At 31.8% G+C, this 22,511-nt stretch overlaps 1 protein-coding gene and 1 long non-coding RNA gene across 8 annotated transcripts in view; both read right to left on the bottom strand.

Annotated features, from left to right (window-relative positions):
• The window catches only part of Calx (sodium/calcium exchanger 3), a 1,242,927-nt gene that overhangs the window by 837,846 nt on the left and 382,570 nt on the right, over positions 1–22,511 (bottom strand). For all 7 annotated transcript variants that reach the window (XM_046628885.2, XM_046628886.2, XM_046628892.2 and 4 more), the window contains exon 3: positions 9,399–9,490. In XM_046628885.2, coding sequence (XP_046484841.1) covers positions 9,399–9,490 — 92 coding nt within the window. The remainder of the gene's footprint in view (positions 1–9,398; positions 9,491–22,511) is intronic.
• LOC124220264 (uncharacterized) lies at positions 16,255–18,315 on the bottom strand. The gene is made up of 3 exons (XR_006883550.2): positions 18,157–18,315; positions 16,804–16,862; positions 16,255–16,465 (listed from the first exon to the last, which is right to left on the bottom strand). It is a non-coding gene; the product is annotated as an uncharacterized lncRNA (long non-coding RNA).

The following is a 22,511-nucleotide window of genomic DNA, read 5'->3' as shown; positions in this document are numbered from 1 at the left end:
TTGTCTACTTCTTGAAGGAAAAGAACCAGGTGTTCTAGCAGTTCAAAGAATTTCGAAGTTTAGTTGAGAATCAAACTGGAAACAAAATAAAAATACTGAGAACCGACAATGGAGGTGAATTTTGTTCACGTGAAATGGAAAATTACTTAAAACAAGTAGGTATTGTCAATCAGAAGACCAATCCTCACACTCCAGAGCAGAATGGACTCTCAGAGAGGTTCAACAGAACTGTAGTTGAACGGGCAAGATGTTTATTGTTTGAAGCAGGTCTCGACAAAAGTTTTTGGGCTGAAGCAGTTAATACTGCAGTTTACCTAAAGAACAGAACACCAGCCGCCAGTTTAGGCATGATGACACCATTTGAGAGGTGGACAGGTGAGAAACCAGACCTCAGCCACGTTAGAATTTTTGGCAGTAAAGTAATGGTGCATGTTCCCAAAGTACAACGACAAAAACGGGATAAGAAGGCTGACAGATTAATTTTAGTAGGGTATCCAGATAATGTGAAAGGATACAGATTATATAACCCAAGAACTAAAAAAATTACTACGAGCAGAGATGTCATCATTATGGAAAAAATAGAGTTGGTCGAAGCTCAGATTGTAGTAAACGATTGTGAAAATAAGTCAAAGAAAAAAGATAAAAACTTAGAATAAGATGAAAACTTAATAGAAAATCCAGGTTCAGATCCAAATGATTCAACATATATTTGTGAATCATCGTCTTCCCAAGATGACTCATATCAATCTGTTACTGAAGAAAAGTCTTTTGCAGAGAATCAAGTTCAAATTGAAGCTAAGCGTAAGAGAAAGCCAGTAGAAAGATATGGGATGACCAATCTCTGTCTTCTGGATAATCTGGAGTCATGTGATGAAGAACTCAGTTATGAAGCTGCAATAAATGGACCAGACAAGGAACAGTGGAGAAAAGCGATGGAAGATAAACTGAAAGCCTTCGACGATAATCAAGCATGGACGTTTGTAGATAGGAAAGAAGCTGATAGAGTGGTACAGTGCAAGTGGGTATTCAAGAAAAAGTACGAAAGTGACAATAGTGTGCGATATAGAGCAAGACTGGTGGCAAAAGGTTTTACCCAAAAAGAGGGTGTGGATTACGCTGACACATACTCACCAGTGCTTCGTTACTCTACACTAAGGTTTCTATTTGCTTTAAGTGTCAAACTTAACCTTGAAATTACTCACTTAGATGTAACTACTGCATTCCTAAATGGTTACTTAAATGAAAATGTGTATATGCAAGTTCCCCCTAATTTAGATTGTAAAGAAAATAGTGTTCTTAAATTAAATCGTGCAATTTATGGTCTAAAACAATCAGCCAGGGCTTGGAACGAAAGAGTAAATGATTCTTTATTAAAATTAAATTTTGTCAAGTCAAAGTTAGAACCATGTCTGTATATAAAAAATTGTGAAAAGGAGCAGATCATAATAGCAATCTTTGTTGATGATTTTTTCATTTTTTCAAACAGTAGTAATATGGTTAATGAGTTAAAAACAAATTTAATGTCAAAATTTAAAATTAAGGATTTGGGCCAATTAAAACAATGTTTGCGTATGAGAGTTAAAATGTATCAGAATGGCAATATTTCCTTAGATCAAGAAAAGTTTGTAGATCATATTTTAAGTAAATTTAATATGACAAACTGTAAAGTTGTTGGTACTCCTATTGGGAAAAATTTAAAACTAGAGAAAAGTGTAGATGTTTGTAAACAATATCCATTCCAACAACTAATAGGAAGCCTAATGTACTTAAGTGTTTTGACTCGCCCAGATATTTCCTATAGTGTGAGTTATTTGAGCCAATTTAATAATTCATATTCCTATACTCATTGGAAGCATGCGAAACGCATCCTAAGATACTTATGTAAAACTAAATCTTATGGCCTAATGTTTATCAAAGATAATTGTAAATTAGAGGGTTTCGTTGATGCAGATTGGGCTTCAAATACACTAGATAGGAGATCCTATACAGGTTTCTATTTTAAACTTTCTGGAACTGTTATTTCATATAAATGTAAAAAACAACGTACTATAGCCTTATCAAGTACAGAGGCAGAATATATGGCGATTGCTGAAGCCTGTAAAGAGGCTATTTATTTAAAAAACTTGTTTTCTGAAATTATAAACAGTTGTGATTATGTAATTATATTGTATAATGACAATCAAGGTGCTCAGAAGCTGTCTGAAAATCCTTTATTTCATAAAAGAACGAAGCACATAGATGTGCGTCATCATTTTGTTAGAGAAGCAGTTGCTAACAATCTTATAAAGATAGTCTACATGCCAACATCTGAAATGCCAGCAGACTTGCTGACCAAGGGTTTAGATGGCGTTAAACATGACTATTTTGTAAAAAAGTTAGGTATTCAAAACATTGTTTAATAGGTGACTATCTGTAAATTAATAGCATTTTTTTTTTGGTTTGTCAAAAATAGTTTATATGTTACAAAGTTCAGATTATTTTGATAAGTGGAGATGTTAGAATTAATATCAAAATAATGTATTTAATGTACTACTAGCGCCATCTATGTTGAATCGTTGTAACTGCCTACCTCCGGTCAATATTAAGAAATAAAATTTAGTCTTTGATCAACCACTGTACACGTTTTATTAAAAACTACGGATGGAAGAAGACGGAAACAATGTTTCTTCCCATACGTACAGAAGATCCATTAGCCCCTGCAGAACTTTTAACTATAGTACATTGTTCTTGCGCCACTACTAATTGTAGCAAGAATTGAGAATGCAAGAAAGCAGGGTTACGTTGCACCAGAGCTTGTAAACATTGCCGGGGCGAAACTTGCTTAAATTCTGCGGATATTGTTGTACCGGAAATTGATGAGTTAGAAGAAGAAACCGAATATGTGATTAAACCTGGCTATCTAGAAATTATGAAGAGCATTTACGGTACTTATAGTGATGACAGTGATGATGAAGTAAATGAGGACGATCATACGGGAGATCCACCTCACGAGGTTCCTGAAGAACTGCCAAGCCAGCCATCAACATCAGACGAGCAGCCAGCGAAAAAACGACGAATAAAAAAATAATTTTTAAAACGAAATAAAGAAAAATTCAATTTTAAACAATTGTATGCATTAAGATACACTTATTTTTTTGTTAATAATAAATACTTCTGGAAAAATCTTACTGAAGTACTCCTTTGAAATTCTTTATTTCCAAATTCCTCTCAAATTTTTACTTTTTAAATTTAAAATTGCAATTACTTTGAACTGCATGGGAAAATATTCTGTTCTACGCATATTTTTCAAAATTTAAACAACAGAATCTAGAATCATAGACGTAAGTGGCAAACACAAGTAAGTATTTTCATTCTTTTTTACGCAAGTCTGATTGGGAAATTGTAAAAAGTTCATTCAATTCTGTAAATTTTTCCCGGGCTGCACACTGGCAAAAATTTTCAGTTTTTTCTTTGACAAACATTAAGTAAATTCAATATTCCAAAATTGAAACAAAACAGCAAGTGCAAAATAAATTATTGGCGTTAAGTAAGAAAATAAGGACAATAAAATCCAAAAAAATGTACCTTTCACCGTGTAATAATTTGAATAAATAAAAAAAAAATGAGAAACAAATGGAATAAAAAATACAAAAAAATTATTTTTAAGCAGTCCAATAATTACTCTATAAAATTGTCTTGAATCACAAAAGCCGTAACTTCAATAGTTTACAAGATATCATCATTTAAAGATGGATGTAATGCTTTTTTTTATAAACAAATGTTTATAAAAATAGAACCATAGTAGATATTGAGGAGATAACAAATTTATTATGTAAATCAATAAGTTGTCTAAAAGATCGTCTTGAATGTTAAAGACCGTATCATCAATAGTTTGGAAGTTATAACAATTAATAAGTTGATAAAATAGTTGACAGCTTCAACTTTGTTGGGGTAAAGTATTTTAAAATTCAATAATGAATAGAGAAAAATTTTTTTTACAAATCTGATGCACATGGCTGTATTTGTAATTTTTTAAAGCAACGAAAAAAAAATAAAATGAAAATATAAATTTGTTTATAACAAATTGTGTATAAAATAAACAATGAAAATTCAAATAGAAAAAAAAATTTTTTTCATATTTATATTAACAATTGTAAATGATGATTTTTAGAAAAAAAATTATTTCTTAATAAATAATTTAAATGGTGGATAAATGAAAAAAACAGATATAAACAATTAAATAATTTTTTTAAGAAAAAATTTGTTTTTTAAAAATCATTATTTCACTAAGACAATAAAATGACCAAAAAAATTTTTCAAAAATATTCAACTTGTCTATTTGTTTATAATAAATTTTTAAACAATGCACGTTAAAAAATTTTCAGCCAAGCTAATAAACGCAACATATTAATTTAAAAACAACCAAAATTCAAGATTTATGAAAAAAAAATTTTTTCATAACATTATCCGGATTTTTCCATTTCTGATAACTTTGAAAAATCATTATAAACAAATGAAAAAACTTTTATAAACTTTCACCACTGAATCTTGTTTATTATTCATATAAGAAGAGCTCACAAAAGAAAAAAAAATTATACACCCATTTTTTAAACTTTTACAAGTGATTTTATGAAAAGTCAAGTCTACGAAAAATGAGTTAATTAACAATGAAATAACTTAAACGAAAATCGAGTTAAAAATTTTTTTTTGGTAAGACTACATTCCTTCAAGTGTCTAGATAACACTATAAGTTATTAAAATTTTTAAATTAATATTGAATGTTATAAAAAAATTGTTTCGTGTTGCATGCTTCGCTAGGCGGTGACGCCTAGGCACCGAAACGGCCGCGCGGAGCCCTATTTTCAACGTTGAATTAAAATTATAAATAATAAACCTAGAATTCCGGGAGTACGGACTTTTTTATCGGAAATTTCCTCCTTTTTTAGGATCTTTTTTCAAAATTCATTTATCTTTTATATTTTTGAAATTATAGCTATAAAACGGAGACTCTATTTTTTTCTTTTCGTTTTTTGTTTATAACTATTAAAATTTTTAATGGCGGATTAATTAAAAAATACCGGTTTCATCATTTTGAATTTTGAATCCAATGCACCAATCGCCATATTTTTAAGACCATTCTAACGATTTTTCTCAGTAAACTCACTTCTCAACCAGACTAACTAAACATATCTTAAAAATGTCCGCAGCTGCAGCTAATTCTGCTTCTCCCCCGTATATTCCATTTTTATTCATATGTGATTTGTAATCACCAGGTGACCCAATCACAGCACCGTTTGACTCATTACCTGTAATAAAACCCGTAAATGTAGACCAATTATCCACTATATTTGAAACGATACTCAGTCTCACCTCTGCGTGTCGATCTTGAGTGCCGTATACACAATACGTCAACGCGCGAAAAAGACAATTCCCGTCGGGAATCATCTTCATAATTTTCGTTTGCATGTTCATTTTTTGCGCGTCAGAAACAGATATCCATAAAGATATTTGTCAAAGACTGTCATAAACAGCCGATGACAGCTGTCAAAGGGTTTGCTAGATGCTTTTTTTTTCGTTTTCGGGATCTCACCCCACCGCCAACTTCATGCGTATACTATTGTTATTATAATCTTTTTCTACTATTGTTATTATAATCTTTTTTTACTATTGTTATTTTAATCTTTTTCTACGTTCATTTGTTTGAAACTTTTTTATTAGATAGAGAGATAATCTTTTTCTACCTGTTCATTTTTTTGAAACTTTTTTATTAGATAGAGAGATTTACATCAGTGATTTCATTTATAAGTATTATTTTCCATTGTAAATTCGTAAAAACCTTTTTATTCGTATTTTATTTTTTGTACTTTGAGGTGGATCATTTTATGCTATATATCACTGTATAAAAAGTAAATAATGTTTTAATTTTCATTCTTAGTTTGACCAAAAAAGTTTAGGAAGAAAATATGCTGCTATTGCTTGCAGGCGTTTGCCGGGCACTCACTCGTTTGATGCAATCGCTAAAAAATTGTTTGATATCCCTTCTTCATTCGGTCTAACATCAGAAAATATCAGAGCAACAATTACTGACAACGGATCAAACTTTATAAAAGCATTTAAGGAATTCGGAGTTGATGTCTCACATAAAGATCTTTTTGGTAATTATTTTTTGTAATAAATTTTACTATAAATATAGATCATTAATAATAATAATAATTCAAGTTAGTTCAAATTTTTTTTTTTTTGTAGTTTAAAATTTGAGTTATTTTGAAGTATCACAGTTTTCATTTCTTAATTAATAATTAACTATTAAATTTCTTTTAATTGCATTTTGTCTAATTTCTTACGATTTGTTTTGAATGTTATCTAGATTTGTCTGAAATAACTTGCAATGATGATGATGATCAAAATATTCCTGATGCTTTTGACGATGATTCTGTTAGAGCTAAGGAAGAATTCGATTTAAAGTGCGAAACTGCATTGCCTCAACATTTGTGATGTGCTAGTCGTTCACTTAACTTAATAGCAACGACAGATATCAGTAAGGGTATTGAAGCGTCTCAAGTTTTGAAAAAAAAGCACATGAATGTTGCAAAGAAGTGTTCTTCTTTGTGGAAGCAATTACGATCTCCGAAAAAGAATGAATGCTTTAAATCGTATTGTCGTGTTGCATTGAAAAAACCAGTTATAACGCAATGAAATTCATTCTACGATTGTATAAAACAAATTTTAAGTGTGAAAGATAAATTGTTACAAGCAGATATTCAGTATTTACAATATAAATTTTCTAAATCTGATTTTGTCTATCTCCATGAGTATATTAAATGTACGTCAGATTTAGCAGTCGCGATAGATCGATTACAAGCCGATAACTGTCATTATGGCATACTCTTTCCAGAATTGGTTTGCCTCAAATCAAAGTTGCAAAAATTGCTTGAAAGTAGAAGCATTTCCATGTGTCAACTATTATTACAATCAATAATTGACAGTGTTAACATCCGATTCACGAATTTTTTCGATTTTCTTCAGTGTGGGAAAGATGCAGCCATAGCATCGGTATATCACCAGAAATTTAGAGGAAATTGATTGGGATAGTTTTCATCTGAAATTCAACTTAAAGTTTACAAATGGTTTGAAGATGCAATCAAGGCAGAAAAAATTGAAAGATCATATGAAAATTCCCAAAACACTGAGAATGATGAATACAACTTTGGAGATTTTAAAACTAATATTATTTAAAAATTTGAGGTTTCTGTAACTCAAGCTGCTGTTGATGCAGAAATCACAAATTATTCAAGATCCGCTATCCAAAATTTTGATAGGCTTAATAATCATCCATTGGTCAAAAAAGTGTTTTTAAAATATAATACACCGTTACCATCTTCAGCTTCGGTCGAAAGACTCTTCAACTATGCTACAATGATGAACTTGCCTAAATATAACAGATACAGTGACACAAATTTTCAAATCCGAGTCTTAACAAAAGCAAATGCTTCAAAAAAGTTATAACTGATGACAAATCTAACTAATTGTTTTTTTTTATTGTTGTAAAATTCAATATTCTATAGAAAAATAGTTACATATGTATTTAATAAAAGAATTGTTGAGAATTTACTTTAAATAAAAAAATCTAACCACCAAAAAACGAATTTTTTTCAAAATTTATTTTTTTATATCAGTCAATCTTCCACCTGTGACACTTTTACGTCAAGATTTCGAATATTAACTGAAATAAATGGAAATAATTGAATGAATTCCCACTAGGCATTGAATTAAAGAATTGTAGCTCATTTTCAATAGAAATATTTTTTTTAATTTTAATTCAATTAAACTTGTAATCAAATAACATTTATTGACTAATTCAATAAAACTTGCAATAAAATAGTTTTGAATTATTAATTTAATATTAATGGCGATAAATTAAATTTTTAATGGGTAATTCATAGATGAACAATTAGCATTATATATTAACAATATCCATTAAAAAAACTATGAGTAATGCATTGAATTGACATTGCAATTTTTGCAACTCCGGAGCCAACTTTGAGTATTGGAGAATTTTGAGTGGAGTCACGGGTTTTTGGTTGCGTCTCTTCCGTGTTTGAAATTAGGTGCAGCCGAATTCCATTGTACCGGGTCGAGCCACATTATCCGGTTTAAGGGTCACCTCTCGTGTAGGTCGCGAATCGTCGAAGGGGGAGTGTTCGGATTCGCGAATCGAGTCAGGACGCTGCGGGGAAAAGGTAAACTTTTTGAAAAGGTAGAATTGAGAAAATTGATTTAAGATAGTAATTAGGATTGCGACTAGCGCGGCAAGCACGGCCAGTTACAGTTTTTTGTCTTGAAAAACTCTGCTCTTAAGCGTATTAGTCAAGGTTGCGATTAGCGCTATACAGTAGAGGACGATCGCGGTTAGCGCGTCGAGTGAGGTTTTGTTTTAGTTTTTATCTAATGGGTTATTGTTTTGTCATTTATTATTAAAAGAAGTGACTAGCGCATGTAGGCTTGAGTTTTCTTTTAGAGTTAATTTCTCCAGTCTGTTTATTGGTTTTTGGATCGCGAGGAGCGAATTTTGCATTATTTTTTTTTGTTTTGTATCCCCGCTATTGCCAAATATAGGATTTTATTTTACTTCTTTTGTTAAATAGCGTGTGTTTTTCGAGTGTCTCTCTGTCTCCAACATTACCCCTTTCCTCTCCGCGGTACTGAGCTACCAAGCATATTCCCAAGGTATAACGCATTAACGATTCCGAGGCGGGTTAATCACGCCAGGTGCCCAACAAAATTTCGCGGAAAATTTTCTTGTTTGGATCTAGCCTACATCGCGGGACGTCGAATTACTATGTACGCGGTAAGTTTACGGTCGTTTTCTCCGAGTGACCGAGGTACGGTCAAAATCCACTTCACAGTGCATGGTACAGCATGTTCTTTCCCTCACTGTAATATATGCATGTGAGTCATAACTTACGATCTCAAAGCTCCTGTGTTTGTGGCCTAGAATACATGAAAGTTCTACACCGGGAGATGATGTAGAAGTGGGTAAGATAATTGTCCCACCAACAAGCAGCTCATGGGATAACTAATTATAATAAGTTTGTCATGGGTTTTTATTTATGTAGAATGTCTGCTCACGCGTCGATGTGTCACTTATTTCTACATATTTGTTGGGATTTGTTCTCTGTGTCGGAATTAATTATGAGCGGGATAGTATTGTGAACGGAGAGATTAATCAGCACACACGTTGAGTTTTCGCGAGTACGGAGGAGAGATATATTTATAGAGAGAGCCAACGGCCCAATACAAAAGTCACTAGGTCTAACCTAGTTAGTCATAACTAGTTAGATGTTCTCCATTTCAACAATATTCATTTTAGTAGTTTACGAGAAGTACATATAATGCGAATCTATGATAAATGAGCTTACCTCCTTGCAGCTGCGGTTCCCCAAGTTCAACGTAGAATAGAGCATCTTTTTCATAGGAGTCCTCCTCAATTATTGTCAATGTTATAAACTTCCTGAAATAACAAGAACATGCTTCAGGTGTATTTGATGTTATCAGAGTCATGAACTTATGCTAATGACAATATTACATGTTTTTGTTACGTGTGCCGACTTTGTTAATTAATGCCGTTTTACTGGATGTGCTATATCACACTGATGTGAAATAAAACTACTCAATTCAGAAAACAAACGAGGAACAGTGTGATACAAAGAATTAATTCATTAATACAAGAGCAAAAATCACTAACGTCATTAGATTTACTAGGCAATTGAATTTTGAAAAGTTCATATCCAATTGCATGTAACGGACCGGATTCGTTGTCACATTTGATTTGGGTATTGATCAGTTGTTGAAGGTAAGTTGAATTTTTCTTATAAGTTCACTGAAATCGATAAACATCAACTTGAATTAGAATTCAGCGTGTTTTCAAGTTTATGGCAACGGCGGTTATGCATGCGCATTCATAGCGGACTGTGGGCTCGTCAATATTTCGACTTATTTAAAAGGGGTGTTATGGTACAGGCGAAAGGAAGATACGAGGTTTCATAGGTTGACGATAATTTTTCAGGTAGAGAATTTTTAGGGATTTTTAAACTTGCATGTAATGCTTACAAGGTAAGTCTTTTGGTGTCCCAACGTCGAACGGTTCAAAAATAATTTTTTTTCTTACTCGTCGAAGTCCCGAATATAAAATGCTACAGCCATTCACCTGCAAATTTAGATTTACAAAACTTGTGTATTTTCGAAATTGATAATTTTCGAATTTCGACCACCTGTATATTAGAGTGTTTCAAAAAAAACCGACTATTTTTTTTTTTTTTTCGAAGAACATTGAAAAATCTTCCGAGTGTCCCTCAAAAATGACCTCGGTAAAATATGAGCTCTTAATATTGATATTTAGAGGTGGCGATTCTCAATTTTCTATTTCCCATTTGAATAACATGGAAAAAAATTTTTTTTAAATTTAGAATTTTATTGCTCGAAAACGAATCAGTGTGAAGATATAAACAAAACATATTCTTGTAGGAAATTTTACGCTCTACAAAAAAGATCTGAATAAAGACTTGCGTAAGGAAAGTCGTTTCGGAGTTATCAGGCCTCAAACATCGAAACGTTTGGAATAATGATGTTTTAAATTTATAAATGCTACAAAACTGGCTCATATCACTTAAGTACACAATATTATTGATTTTAAAATTGAAACTATAGACTCACTATGAAATGTTAATCAATAAATTTCATTAATTAACGATATGAGTCAGTTTTGTAGCATTTATAAATAATAACATCATAATTTCAAACGGTTCGATGTTTGAGGCCTGATAACTCCGAAACGACTTTCCTTACGCAAGTCTTTATTCAGATCTTTCTTGTAGAGCGTAAAATTTCCTACAAGAATATGTTTTGATTATATCTTCACACTGATTCGTTTTCGAGCAATAAGATTCTAAATTTTTAAAAAAATTTTCCCCATGTTATCTAAATGGGAAATAGAAAATTGAGAATCGCCACCTCCAAATATCAATATTAAGAGCTCATATTTTACCGAGGTCATTTTTGAAGGACACTCGGAAGATTTTTCAATGTTCTTCGGAAAAAAAAAAAAATAGTCGGTTTTTTTTAAACACTCTACTGTATATTTTTAACGACCCCATGTATCGGAGCAATTCAAAGCGGGAAATCCGCTGCACGTGAAACCCTTCATATTTAAGAGTGATAAAAAATAAAAGATTTTCCAGTCTTTTTGTTCAAAATTTTGAAAAATGTGGAGAAAGACATCAGTTACAGATTCTGTTGTCATCAATAATAGTTTTGGGTGGAAAAACGAACCAAAATCATGATATACTATGATCATTACTTTCAAACACACGCGCGCATCTCCGACCCACAATTGTTTCGAACCCGAAAGTCACTTGATACTTGAGAAGCGATTAAGAATGATACTACCAGAAAGATGCAGTACTGCCATAATGATAACGTCTGAGTATGTAGTTACACCGATAATTCGTAAAATGTAAGCAACGATACGTATGTAATTTTTCATTCATAATTTCGGGATTAAAGGTGAACCATTGTGATGTCTTTTATTTTTCTGACATTACCACATGTGCACACCTACAAGTGAATTTCGGATGATGAATTCTCAAAGACGAGAGCATACTTTTCAAATGTTGTGTGACAAGATGATTCCTTATTCAATATTGTTGTGGGTAAAATAGTGGTGGGAGATGACAGTTAAATCGAAAGTAACGAAAAAAATTATTATAAAATATTCCGTTGACAGCTGAGACACGTATTCATACACTCACAACGTCAACATGGCTACCGCTAAAACGACTGCGATAACATTTCGGTTGTTTAAGGATTCACGGCACTTAGATACCAATGGAATTTATTTCACCCACAACAAAACAGATGCCTGAATAGGTTCATTGCAACTCCGTTATTGGTTAAGCTCTATTTACTGATATTTTACGACATGAGAATACAGTGATATTAGATGGCACCACCATCAACTTTTCGACTTAGCGCTGACTTGGCGAGGCCGGATCACAGCCGAGCGTAAATTTCTATGTGCCCCGTCCGCTGCACACGCTCACCTATGCACAGCTTGCGTGGTGCACCACACACACAGCTTGCGCAGGTAAACCACAGCTAGCAGCTCCGAAAGTGTCGAGCAATTCATTTTTGAGTTTTGACCGATATGCCGAATCGACGCTGATATATCCAGGTGAGTATTAGAACAGAACATGTGAAACTAATTATATTTATTATGGCTTGCCGGATCATCGAAGTGGCCATATGAAATTCGTGTCAGTTCAGCATAACTATGCGAAATTTGCTCGTATAACCTAATACTTATCATTGTTTACCTCTAACGAAAATGTCTCTACCGACGCATAATTGAAAAGTGATGATAAAATCCCTTAACAAATTACTTTGAAGTACATTATTCCTTATTCTGCTTTCGACTTTAGAAAGAAGGTTATTGTGAGACTTTCCGTCAAATGTTGGGATACATATCTTTATTCCAATACTGCGAAAATGAAGTTTGAATTGTGAAATATGTTACCTAGTGGGAGAAAAATTGGTTGAGATTACTGCGGTTATAGTCTATAAATCTGATCGGTAAACTTAATTTTATGAGTATAAATAATCAAATCAACATTTGTGGAATAGGATTCCGAACAATCATTTCATCTTTCCTTACACCGTAGCAATGTTTCTCGTACAGTACTATAATCAAATTCCGATGTAAAAATGAAATTATCCATCATGCTATATACCGGGACAATCTGTTGAAACTATACATACAATGCGCATGCGCCAAATTATTCAATCTCATTGGTCTGTGAAATCGCCCCGCGGCGATGTTTTCGTCTGCTCAGCAGGGGGCCAACGTACATAAAATGAGACAATACTCAAGAGTTGTAAATCTCTCGCGCATAAAACCGCGGATTGAGGTATTGCTGCTGTTTATTTTTACGAGGCGTGAATTGTCTATGAAGAATAGTATCGTTCAGCAATACCGTGGTCGATATCGGAAAATATTCAACCGACACAAATATCAAATGATACAGAAATTGAATATTATTTATTGAAAGAAAAAATATGAAATTCAATGTGAAACGTCATTAACAAGTCGTAGTCTGGACAAACAGAGTTCGGTGGGTAAAATCAACGTTTATTGTGAACAGATTCTTCATTTACATAAGATTGAAAATGCGTCTCATTAACGATTTATGTTTTCTGAATTTTATTGGAAATTAGTTCTATCCAAGAATACCAAAAAATCCTGTCTGATAATAATAGCTTCTAATATTTTCAGGTACAAAATAATTCATTGTCAAAGCGGGACTAAATTTGTCAGGCATGGAAGCATGTGGGTAAATTTATAATTACGTGACCTTTGACTATTACAATATTTTAACATGGATTCAATGATAAAATTCGTTGTTTTTTTTCAGCAGGTTCAAAATTTATACTTTAATTAACACGAAGAAAATTATGCCTTACCTGATGGTCAAATGTTTAGGTGGCAAGGATCCTGGTTTCTCGAGCGGTGCAATCATTATAACCATCGAATCTGGTTATTTCATCAGGCATAAGGTGCCAGAGTGAATTTCATCAGGCCATCGCCACCTTCTTAACATCAGTTGAGGCAAAATTGAAGAGCGGGATATACTACAGATCATAACCCACACAGCACAATATGTTTCAGAAATGTTTCAGAAATGTCTTATCAGAAACCTGTTATATTCCATTGCAACATTTCAGAAATATGTCAGAGATATGTCCATGTCCGCATATATAACTAACGTTTTATAGCTGACATATGTCAGAAATATGTCAGGAACATTACGGTAATATGTCAGAAATATTTCCGCGATATATTTCAGAAATGTTTCAGAAATGTCTTATCAGAAACATGTTATATTCCATTGCAACATTTCAGAAATATGTCAGAAATATGTCCATGTCCGCATATATAACTAACGTTTTATAGCTGACATATGTCAAAAATATGTCAGAAACATTTCGGTAATATGTCAGAAATATTCCCGCGATATATTTCAGAAATTTTTCAGCGATATATCTGAAAATGGTGACTGATATATTGCTGAAACATTTCCGAAAGATATAGTGAAAATATTTCTGATATATTCCACAATACATTTCAAAAATCTTTCAGGTAATAAAAAAAGTCCTGAATCTGAGTAAAATGATTAATTATATAGGTATCTTACAAAGTTATTTATTTTCAAATACATTATAAAATCCTACAGACTCATGTCCATATTAAGTCGTGAATCGAAGGCTTCTTTTGAAATATACATGAAAGTAAGTACAGTCTTCTTCTCAATATAAACTTATCGTTATATTATTATAATTATATTATTTTGGGAACAATAATGCATATGAAAATATAGGTTTCAATAATTAAGCTGATATAGGGCAGTTTTTTGCTTTACACAATATTTACAAAGAAATGTTACGTAACACACGTAGTAAATGTTACTACACATTAGGGTGGGCCAAAAAAAATGAGTATTTTTTTTTATTACTTTATACTCTGAAAATCGGTTGCTAGATACCTCTAAAGAATTCTCACCAAATATGAGCTCTTAATTTTGATAACAAGGTCCTCCGCTTTGCAATTTTCCATTTTTTCCTGAGTATTAGAAACAAAAATTCATATCTCTTTGACAACTGTTCGTTAAAAAATATCTCCCCTCATATTCTTGTAGGAAATCGAACGCTCTACAAAAAAGGTCTCTTACAATTTTTTCGTAAACCTTACCGTTTAAAAGATATCAAAGCTTAAAGTTTAATTATTTTGAGAGAAATTTCTGTTTTGCTTATGAATTTTTTAACTCGCTTACAAAAAATTTTGATGAATTGCACAACTCATAGTTTTGTAGGAAATTAACTGCTCTACAAAAATGGTGTCTTATGATTTGTCGATTAAGTTAAGCGTTTAAAAGATATTCATCGTCAAACTTCAATGCATACTAATTTAAACAGTTTTTGATGAATAATTCGAAAAATTTCAATTTAATTTATAAGCTTCATGAAAATTTATTCCAATGTGAGTTCCTAAGAAAAGAGAAATGTTTTAAACTATTTTTCTTTTATTTTTTTAGTTCTATATATTATAATATATATATAGTTACATATATTATATAGAACTAAAAAAATAAAAGAAAAATAGTATAAAAATATATATTAAAAATTGAAAATTAAAAAATATATTTTATTTTTAGTTCTATATATTATATAGAACTGAAAAAATAAAAGAAAAATAGTTTAAAACATTTTTCTTTTCTTAGGAACTCACATTGGAATAAATTTTCATGAAACTTATAAATTAAATTGAAATTTTTCGAATTATTCATCAAAAACTGTTAAAATTAGTATGCATTGAAGTTTGACGATGAATATCTTTTAAACGCTTAACTTAATCGACAAATCATAAGACACCATTTTTGTAGAGCAGTTAATTTCCTACAAAACTATGAGTTGTGCAATTCATCAAAATTTTTTGTAAGCGAGTTAAAAAATTCATAAGCAAAACAGAAATTTCTCTCAAAATAATCAAACTTTAAGCTTTGATATCTTTTAAACGGTAAGGTTTACGAAAAAATTGTAAGAGACCTTTTTTGCAAAGCGTTCGATTTCCTACAAGAATATGAAGGGAGATATTTTTTAACGAACAGTTGTCAAAGAGATATGAATTTTTGTTTCTAATACTCAGGAAAAAATGCAAAATTGTAAAGCGGAGGACCTTGTTATCAAAATTAAGAGCTCATATTTGGTGAGAATTCTTTAGAGGTATCTAGCAACCGATTTTCAGAGTATAAAGTAAAAAAAAATACTCACTTTTTTTGGCCCACCCTACTACACATACTATACTAGTGCGTAGTACGAAATGTAAAGTCGTGAACCAAAGGCTTCTTTCGAAATATACGTGAAAGTAAGTATAGTCTTTTTCTCAATATAAACTTATTATTATATTATTATGTTTATATTATTTTGGAAACAATAATGCATATGAAAATATAGGCTATAATAATTAAGCTGATATAGGGCAGTCTTTTGCTCTGCACAATATTTACGAAGAAATGTTACGTAATACACGTAGTACATGTTACTACGTATAGTTACTACTATACTAGTAAATATGGTGTATAGCAAAAGACTGCCCTGTATCAGCTTAATTATTATAACCTATATTTTCATATGTATTATTGATTTAATAATAATTTAATTATTATAATATTATAATAATAAGTTTAAATCGAGAAAAAACTATACTTATTTTCATGTATATTTTAAAAAAAGCGTTTGGTTCACGACTTTACATTTCGTACTATACGTGCTTAACGTGCTTCATTCTAATAATACTTAATTTAGTTTGTTGTTCAACGAGTCGACGTTTATGTCTATCTGAATAGCAGTCGTTACTTTTTCTTTTACGTGTCATTTTCTGAAATCAAATATCATAAATAATACAAGTATAATAAAGTATAATATTCAATGTTGCGAACATAAAACTTTGAATAACAAAAGGTCAGTCAATAATTTCTCATTTGATGTGCAGGAAAATAAAAGTTTATTCTGAAAACAGTCTGAGAACTAATGTTTGTCAGGGTCTACTATACAGTTGACTGCAAAGTTAAGTTGTTTAACATAAAATATACACTGAAAATATGGACGTCATGCCACTATTGATATTAGATTAGTGTGATTGCCAATCGAATGGTAGCTGGTTACCCAATCATTTGATCAAACATAAACTAAATGATTGGTTAATAATAGTCTTACCTAAAACGTATGTTGTATATTTCGAATACACAGTTGACTGTCAGCTGCTCAACCTTTTCCTGCAATTATTACAGATGTTTCAAGATTTAGTTGTAAATACGTGAGTGTGATTCAAAGCAAATAACATGTAATTACTGATCGGCGGTCTCCACCTAGTCTGATATCTTTCTAACTAAAGCTAGATTACACGAGGCTCAAGGTGGTATACGCCAGATTGAAATAACGTATAAGCAGAATGTTTTGTGAGAGTATATTCTGCTATTTTATAATCAACAATGATAGGAATGTGCATAAAACTGAAGCTGACATAGGACGTATATACAGAGCTCTGTACATGCCTTATACAGCTTTTTATGAAATAGCCTTGTTCTATTTGGGCCAGCGAGATACACTAAGTGTTTCATTAGGGCCCGTCTATATGTATAGCGTGAAAAATAATTATAATGCATAATAATATCCTATAATAATTATAGTTAAAATGTTAAAAACGTACAGTTTTGAATATACAGGCCTCAATCAGTAATTAACTAGTGAAAAGTAAACCGAAGTTTGATAACGGTCGGCGTATCTTCAAGTTTCAATTGATCAACAATTTAGTATAAATTAAAATTAGCCTTTATTAATAAATCGCGACACTATACGAATATCGGAATATGCATAATTTAATACTGCATAAGGCAATTATGCCGTATCGTGTGATTTTCCATCAAGGGGGAAAATCATCATGCAATTTGAAGGATAATTATCAGGACGAATTTTTCTTTGGTGAATCATTCTGATTTGGATAAACGAAGATCTGTTAACCAAAAAATATGAGAAAAAAACCAGAAATTTCCACACACAATTTCCACTATTTCTGACTTTTTCTAAATATTTGGTCAAACACTCTTAGTTCATCCAGATCACAATGATTCTCCAAAGGAAAAGTTATTCTGACAAAAAGTTATCCTTCAAATACGTAGCATGATTTTTTCAATTCTGTGGAAAAGCAAACGAGTACTCACTCGTGAGAGGTCAACTGCGGTTAGGAAATAACCTTGTTGAGTAAACTATAAAAAGATTTAATATTATAGATGTTTCATAGTTGGGAAGTCAACGATCGTAATTATTTTATTTAATTCACAGCTTGACAAAAAATTATAAGCAGTATAGTACTTTCTGTTCACACATAAGCCGGTATTTCAATTGCATACCATTCAACACGTGGTGGCCAAGGATAGCCGATTTAGCAAGCAAACTGCAGAACCGCGTACATAGCAAATATGCACGTAAATATGTAATTATGCCAAGTAGCTAAGGATATTTTTTGGTCTAATTCTCTACACATTTATTGGAAATTAAACATTTACTTACCAAATATCCACTTTTCTTGCCACGTGGGTTTCTGTAATTTTCTCAAGAGATCCGTGGTATCTAACGACCTGTGAAACGCGGTGCGAAAGAACAAGAAAGCTCGAGAATGAAGGATGGAAGAGTGCACGACGCTGCGCGACGGTGATGCGCGAAAAATTGGCGCGCGACGCTCGAGCACGTGCGCTCGAGTATGCGACGTGATGCCATATTTTTAGGGTTTTTCAGCGCTTCGTCGCAGATAAAACGCGAATAAATAAGGCGCGTTAATTTGAATTAATATAAGTACGACGGTAATTTCAATAAACATATACGTAGAATAAGAATGTGAATAAATATTATAATATTACAATTAGTGTAAACCGGTCACCCAGGAATCAAAAAGGAATGTTAATTGTTGATGAATTGTTTAGTTAAAATATAAACACTGCTTGTTTATTCTTATATAGTTCAGACGTAAATAACGAATATTTATATGTATCCGTTTAAGGCGTTCGAAACCACCACGTCCAATACTTGAATATTCTAAACATTGGAATTTGGAAGTATCTGGTCAATGTTATACTGGTTTTAAAGTAAACACGCATTCGGTGTGGACCACACTTTCGGACCCGTTCTCACGAGTCCCTTTGGCATCTCCCATATCTCCTATATCTCCCAAAATAATTATTTTTTCGACCTGGGACCAACGGCATTCTATTCTTAAATGTATTCTAGATTTTTCTAGATGGTTTTCAAAAAATCGATTTTTTGAAGCCGTCACAGTGGTGTTGTCCCTTAAGAGATATTGTTCGAGAAAATTGGTAGATTCAACAAGACAAATGAGAATTATGACGCCCAATTCGTATTCCGTCAAAAAATCTTCACTTCGGTCTTCTTGACTGGACGTAGCTCAGTATGCATAATCATTAAAGACCCATAACTTTATGAAAGGTATAAATATTGAAAAACTTTATGCACGTGTCCATTATGGAAAATTTGAAAAATGACAAATTTTATGAAAAATACTTATGTATACACACATAAACGGAAATATTACTGAAACGTTTCGAAAGTTCGGGTGATGTTATATTGCGCTTGAAATATTTCTGAAATATATTTATAATATCAAAAATGTTATATTGCATTTGAAATATTTCTGAAACGTTTCGAAAGTACCGGTGATGTTATATTGCGCTTGGAATATTTCTGAAATGTATTTATAATATCGAGAATGTTATATTGCATGTGAAATATTTCTGAAATATATTTGTAATATCGAAAATGTTATATTGCATTTGAAATATTTCTGAAACGTTTTAAAGGTACCAGTGATGTTATATTGCATTTGAAATATTTCTGAAACGTTTCGAAGGTACCAGTGATGTTATATTGCATTTGAAATATTTCTGAAAGGTTTCCGAAATATTGGGAATGTTATATTGCAATTGACATATTTCAGAAACATTTCAGAAATATTCCTGAAATTATGTAACGAATCTGAAATGTTGTAACATTTCGGAAATATTTCTGACATATTTCGTGCCGTGTGGGAATAGCTGAATATCCCATCATTTTACTTTGATCGAGCCAATAGCGATAAGTTTGTTACTTAACCGTTGCTGACAATTCATTCTACCGAGGAATCATTCTGTGCACCATTGTAATTTAAGCATTATTATTTACCAGCATTGTTTTTCAAAATTTACGCCATTTAATTTGGTATCTTATTTTGAAGCTAACTTTTACTGTCTTTGGCATTAGATTCAGATAAATAGTTTTTCAAGTCCTCAATTAGATTGTGGGGTTGAATTTTGTGAGGCAAACTGAATCAATCTAAATCTAGAATTGTTAAATAACTTCAGTTGAAAATAACTTTAAATTTAATCTCAGTTGACGGTGACATCTGGCTAGCTAGTTGCACGATAACTTAAAACCAAATTCAATTTTACACTCTTTGTAGGGTCCTACGCTAAGACTGAAAGCTTGTGAATCTCCATTTACCGCAAATATTTCTGCATTTCATGTTAGCATTGTCCGAGGTAAAACAAATCTCATTTTGAGATTGGAAATGGAACCTGAAACGCAGAAATTATTCAGTAGCACGAATTGAAAACCAAGAATTTTATAATGGTTCCTGCAACAAAGGGACTCTTTCCAAGTATCCTTATTACAAGGTGATGTTCGGAGGACTATGAACAAGATATTGTATCGGATTACATTATTTGAAAAAAAAATCTTCATGAACTTCGTTGAAAATTTGATATTCATTTATTTTGATGGAACAAGGGACACAATCGTGAATCCGATAAGTCAATATCCTCGTAATAATGTTCTGACATTAATCTAAAACATGATTGTCCTTGAAGCTAATTGTGACGTTGAGGCGCATTTTGAGAAAGTTAATTTTCAACTTGTGTCACAGGATGTGATCTACGTTCCTGAGTTCTACGGTTCCGATTAGATTTTCTTTGTTTTGAACCGCACTAACATGAAATACAGAAATCATTTTAATAAATCTAATATTACTTGAATTTTCAATTTGAGTATTAGGTTCCTTCCATTCATTTAATCGCACATCATTGAAAATTTGCGAAATGAACTCTGATGATCATTGGAAAATTTTTAATATTAGTCGCAATAATTTATTGAACGGAAAAAATACATTGACTACCGACTATTTGTAAATTTTGTTGAACTATTTTCGAGAAAAAAAAGATTCACAATTCTATTACAGATAGTGAGATATTTAAATTTCTTGAACGCTCGGTTCAATGTTTCATTTTCAATAGTGATGAAATTCAATATTACTACTTGAAGTCAGAAGCAGAATTGGGCAGCAGAAATTACTTTCGTCATTTCATTACCCGTAAATTACAATTACTGTGAATAACTGTAATATTTAGTAACTAATGACAATTGCGGAAAATAATTATAAATTTTGATTTACCAATTACAGTTAGTATTAACAATTGTAATTTTATAATTATCAACTACAATTACTCGAAATAATTGTAATTTTTTTGTTGTCAATTAAAATTACTTGAAAAAATTGTAATTTTTTTGCTACTAATTACAATTACTTGGAACAATTGTAATTTTTCTGTTATCCATTACAAATAATGGAAATGATTATGTTTTTTTTTTCAAATTTCAATTGTTTTTCATAATTTATTTAAACAAATTACCTTTGGAAACGTAATGTCGAATTCTCAACATAATTTCAAATTCCGAAAACATCGGGAACTTCATGGAGCTTACATATTCACATTGACTGGTCAAGCAAATTATTTAAACAAATTAATTTTTCAAAGTAATGTGAAATCCTCGATCAGCTACCCAAAAAACTTTGGTAACCATAGCCCATTCACATATTGACTGTAAAAGACTCGTTCCGATCACACCATTTGAATACTCCAAAAACGGAGTAAATTTATTTGTCTATTTGTTATTATTTCACAGGAATAACGTTAAAAAGAATTTTAATAATGTCTGATTTAATTACAATCACTGAGGATAATTGAAATGATTTGTGATTAAATTCCAATCACTGAAAGTAATTTTGATAAACTTTGATTAAATTCAAATTACTCAATGTGATTTTAATGAAATCCAATTCAATTACAATTACTGGAAATAATTTCGATGGACTCTGAGTCAATTACAATTATCAAAAGTAATTTCACTGAACTCCGATTCAATTATTATTACTGAAAATAATTTCGATGGAATTCGATGTCATTAAAAATTATCCTTAGTGATTAGTAATTGTTAATTTTTTATTACAATTTTGCCCAGCACTGGTCAGAAGAGAGTGAGAAAGTTGCTTAGTTGCTCGAAAGTGGCGATGATCTTTGTACGTGTGAAAAATTAAATAGGTAGATAACAGTAAATATTAGAGATGTAATTATTTTGGCCGTATCACCTGTTGATAGAAAAAAATTTCATTGTCATTTTTAATGTACGAAATAATCAAAGTTATCAAATAAAGTGTTCCCACCTACATGCTGCGTTTCTTTCAAGCACCTAATATTTAAACAGATTTCTCATTTCAGTCGAATAAAGCCAATTTTCAAAGAGCATTAGCATTGAGGGCGTTGCCTAGCTAGAAAGCGCGGGCTACTCCGCTTCCCTCGTTAACCGTGGCGAGAGAGAGGGTAAAGAAACAAGTGAGACGGAGCAGCCGAGCTGTCGCCGGAGTGGGGCGGGTGACGCGGGCTAGCCTCTTTCACCCCTCTCGGGCATTCGGCTTCAAATACTTTTAAACAGCCCATTGTATCGCGCTCGGCACGACGCAGCACCTGATGAATAATAGAAAAAAAAAGTAGACTCCTTTCAGATTCCACTTGAAAAATTTACTAGTAATACAGAATTTAATA

This window comes from Neodiprion pinetum, chromosome 5 (genome assembly GCF_021155775.2).
Source record: "Neodiprion pinetum isolate iyNeoPine1 chromosome 5, iyNeoPine1.2, whole genome shotgun sequence".
Classification (NCBI taxonomy): domain Eukaryota; kingdom Metazoa; phylum Arthropoda; class Insecta; order Hymenoptera; family Diprionidae; genus Neodiprion; species Neodiprion pinetum.
The sequence above is the reverse complement of the archived record's forward strand: the minus strand, read 5'-3'. Positions and strand labels throughout refer to the sequence as shown.